The sequence below is a fragment of the Rattus rattus genome, chromosome 5, assembly GCF_011064425.1.
Source record: "Rattus rattus isolate New Zealand chromosome 5, Rrattus_CSIRO_v1, whole genome shotgun sequence".
Classification (NCBI taxonomy): Eukaryota; Metazoa; Chordata; class Mammalia; order Rodentia; family Muridae; genus Rattus; species Rattus rattus.
The window spans coordinates 72340772-72344774 of record NC_046158.1 but is presented as its reverse complement, the minus strand read 5'-3'; the positions used below and the strand labels follow the sequence as shown (position 1 = coordinate 72344774).

The 4003-nt window shown below is 34.2% G+C and overlaps 1 protein-coding gene across 1 annotated transcript; it reads right to left on the bottom strand.

Annotated features, from left to right (window-relative positions):
- Window positions 1-2223: 2223 nt before the first annotated feature.
- Window positions 2224-3165, bottom strand: LOC116900503 (olfactory receptor 8K3-like). Its single transcript, XM_032902238.1, has one exon. It carries the CDS (start codon window positions 3163-3165, stop codon window positions 2224-2226), a length of 942 nt encoding a protein of 313 aa, XP_032758129.1.
- Between the last annotated feature and the right edge of the window lie 838 nt (window positions 3166-4003).

Below are 4003 nucleotides of genomic sequence, written 5' to 3'. Positions count from 1 at the left end.
GAGCAAGAAAGTTTTTAGGCCTTTTGAGAAGAGATTATCAGCATTCAGTATAGTAAGAGATGGTTCTGTGCAGGTTCAATGCCCCAGTGTTGGGGGAAGCCACAAGTGTGGGGAAGAAGTGGGTGAGAGGGTGAAGGAGCACCCTTGTGGAGGCAGGGGGAAAGGGAAAGGGGATGAAATGAGGGCGATATGGGAGGTTGATTGGGAAGGGGGATATCATTTGAAATGTGGATGAATAAAATTAATGATAATGATGATGGTGTTGGTGGTGATGGTGATGATGATGATTATGCTGTTGCTGCTACGATAATAATAATAATAATAATAATAATAATAATAATAATAATAATAATAATGTAATGTAGCCTTTGTTCTATCTCTGCAGGAATTGCACAGCTCTTTCAGCCTGCTAGTTGAAGTCTGAGGAAGAAAAGTGATTTTAGCTTTAATTTCTAAGTTGTAAAACGTTTCCTATAAAAGCTCTCTAAGAAAAACAGGTGAAAATGGAATGAATGAAAAATGGTGATAAGGTAAAATTCTTCACCCTCCTCTCTTTGTCCACTTATATATCTTTTTAGAATACGTGATTACGTGGTAAAAGGTTCATCACAAGTCCACACATAAAATTAAATCATAAATCAAATGAGAAGTTTTCATAAGTGAATAAACATGTAGATCCATTAAGAGTATTTATCACCTGTCACAGTTCCACAGGTTCATCAAGAGTTAAAAAACATAATTAATTTATTAGTGAAGTTTTGTATAAACTCAGTCAATATTTTATCTTCTGAAAATGATGCAATCATATTTCAAAGTCAGAAATATATAATTAAAAGAAAAATGTGAAATGAGGTGGTGAATTGTAGGGATATGAGGGAAGAAGAATGAAGGTTGTGAAATGCAAACAAGATCATATTTCTTTGTATATTTGTATTAACTTCTAAAAATTAAAATAATTAAAACCTATGTGCATTTATAATTGCAATAAATAGGTTTCTTCAATGTATGTTGCTAAAATGATTTTATTGAGTGAATGTTGCCATACTAAGGAAAGTCGTCAATAAAGCCAAGATGAAAACAAAATGCCAAAGTGTAAATATTAATTATTATATAATAGGTTGTAGTAGAGAAAGTTATGTGATGGGTGCTGGGTATGCAGAAGACATGGCAGGTTTATACATGAATATTTAACCTACCACTCTCTTTAGAAATAATTTGCCAAAACAAATCACTAAATTTCCTAGCTACATTGAGGTTAAATTACCAAATAGAAAATGCATAACCAATGAAAGGACAGAATGCAGTCTTGGGAGGAAACACAATAAATCAGCCTTAAAGCAGACGAAAAACATATTTACCAAGAGGCTTATTATGGAAGAATTAAAAACAAATAAACTATGAGTTTAAATAAGCATCACTTGAATTTAGAGAAGTTAAGACAAAGTAGTACTAAGAAGTCAGTATGGATTCTAGTTCAAACTGGTTCAAAATCATGATCAATCCTAAGAAAAAACTTGATTCCATCAGAAAAACACAGTAACTAGTAGTTTCTCTTGTGCGCAAACACACCATGGATTATACAAGATCAGATGCTGCAATGATTTTTTTGCTTATTGAAAAGTCAAATACATAGTGTGAGCATTTTATATATAAAAGAAAGTATGCTGTTAACAAAAAAATTATCATGAGGAATAAGTGCTTGAACATATTTCCATGAAAGACTCTTAAATCATGAACTGCAGTTAGCAGTTCTAGTGTCATATTCAAATTTGATTTGAAGACAACCCAGATAAATGATTTTCAGCCTAAAATTGAAAGTCTACATTTATACAACATAGAAAAACAGATATAAACACAATGAACCTTACGTTTTTTTTTTCACTGAAATGTTGATAAGTGACACAAACCATTCAAAGTTTCTTTGGCTTTTCCAGGCATCAAAGAACTCAATAACACACATTTGTGATCACTTGATCCTCAACCTGATATTACTCTCTACAGAGTATACTGAAGTCCTCTTATTTAAATTCTTCCTTTCTCCTGAAGGAAAGCAACAGCATTTTTCTTTTCTTCTCTAATATAGTTATAATAATAAATAGTTAGATTAGTATCCAGAATACAAGCAGAAGAAATATATATTGAGCCTTTTCCTATTTGCTATGAAGAAACAAAAGTAGGTTTACATTAGAAACAGATTTCTCTGACTATATTTGTATGCAACCTTTAAGAAAAACTGTTGACTATCTTTTTCCAGATTCTTTCTATGGCATCTTTTACATCTTTATTCCGAAAGCTATAGATCAAGAGATTTAACATTGGTATAACAAGTGTGTAAAATATGGAGGATACTTTATCAGTCTCAAATGATTGACTGGACTTGGGCTGCACATACATAAATATCAAAGTTCCATAGAAGACAATGACCACAGTCAGGTGAGACCCACAGGTTGAAAAAGCCTTTCGTCTACCAGCAGCAGATTTCATCCTCAGAATGGCTATGAGGATGAACAGATAAGACACAAGGACAACCAGAAGAGAGGAAATCAAATCAAATGTTGCAAAGAACCTAATTATCAGTTCAACCTCATATGTATTTGAACAGAGCAAAGATATTAATGGGATACAATCACAGAAAAAATGATTGATGACATTGTAGCCACAAAAAGATAAAGTGAATACCCTAAGTGTGACAATTAGAGATACAAATATACTGTAGATATATGGGACTGTCACAAGTACCCAACATAATCTTTGTGACATGATGACAGTATAGAGAAGAGGGTTGCATATAGCGACATAGCGGTCATAGGACATTGCAGAAAGAATAAAAAGTTCACAAGTAATGAAAAGAAGAAAGCAGGCTAACTGTGTAGCACAAAGATAATAGGAGACAGAATTATGCTCTGCAACAAAATTCACTAACATTTTTGGTCCTACGGCTGTAGAATATCCAAGGTCAGTTAAAGCCAGATGTCTGAGGAAAAAGTACATGGGTGTTTGGAGCCTGGAGTCCACATTGGTGAGAATGATGATGCCCAGATTACCCACAGCTGAAATCAGGTAGATAACGAAGAGCAACCCAAAGAGTGGGGCCTGAAGCTCAGGACGGTCAGTGATACCTTTCAAAATGAATTCAGTCACCACTGTGAGATTCTGTTTCTCCATGCAGGTATATTTTACAGTCTGTCCTGGATAGAAAGAATTCTGAAGTCAAAAACTAGACACATTATCATCTCCTGGACATTTCCTAAATAAGTATCTTTTAAATTTGATATATTGAAGGCTTGATATAGAACATTTGAAAATGAATATACATGTGATTCAGATAGAGTGAATTATAAATGATACAGAAGCAGTAATAGGGCTTTGTTTCTCACATAAGGCATTTTGAAATTAAAACTCATTCAGTATCTCGGGATAGTTCATTCATATACATTTGGAGATGAAATGTTATTGGCAACAATTAGGTTAAAGATTACCTAAGCTTAAAGACATTCCACTGTATCCAAAGTCTGGTCACAAGTGATATTTATTCTTTTTTAACTAAAAATTCAAGGAAGTAATTACAGATGGAAAAAACATAATGGTTCAACAAATGGTGGGGAATAGCTGAGATGACCTCTAACCAAAATAAGCCTGGTGTCTATTTTCCTGCACACAGCAGGGAGTGCTGCTTTGGGTCTTATCCTGCCCTCGACTTGCCTTTTCTGACCAACCACTTTATAAAATACACCTGAATTTGGTCTCAGAAATTTTCAGCCAATCAGATCCCTGGTTAGAAAATCAAAGATCTGCTTCTGTCTTAGTAACAGCTTGTCTCCAAGCAATGTCTTCTCTATTCCTGGTTCATTTGTCCTGAACCTAAACCAGGTTGACAACTGTTTCGGGGTTTTCTCTCAACCAAACTCCAAATTCTACCTAATAAAGAGCTGAGAGAAAATATTCAATTAAGGAAGGAGAAAGGAATGAAGGAAAGAAGGAAGGAAGGAAGGGAATGACTCAG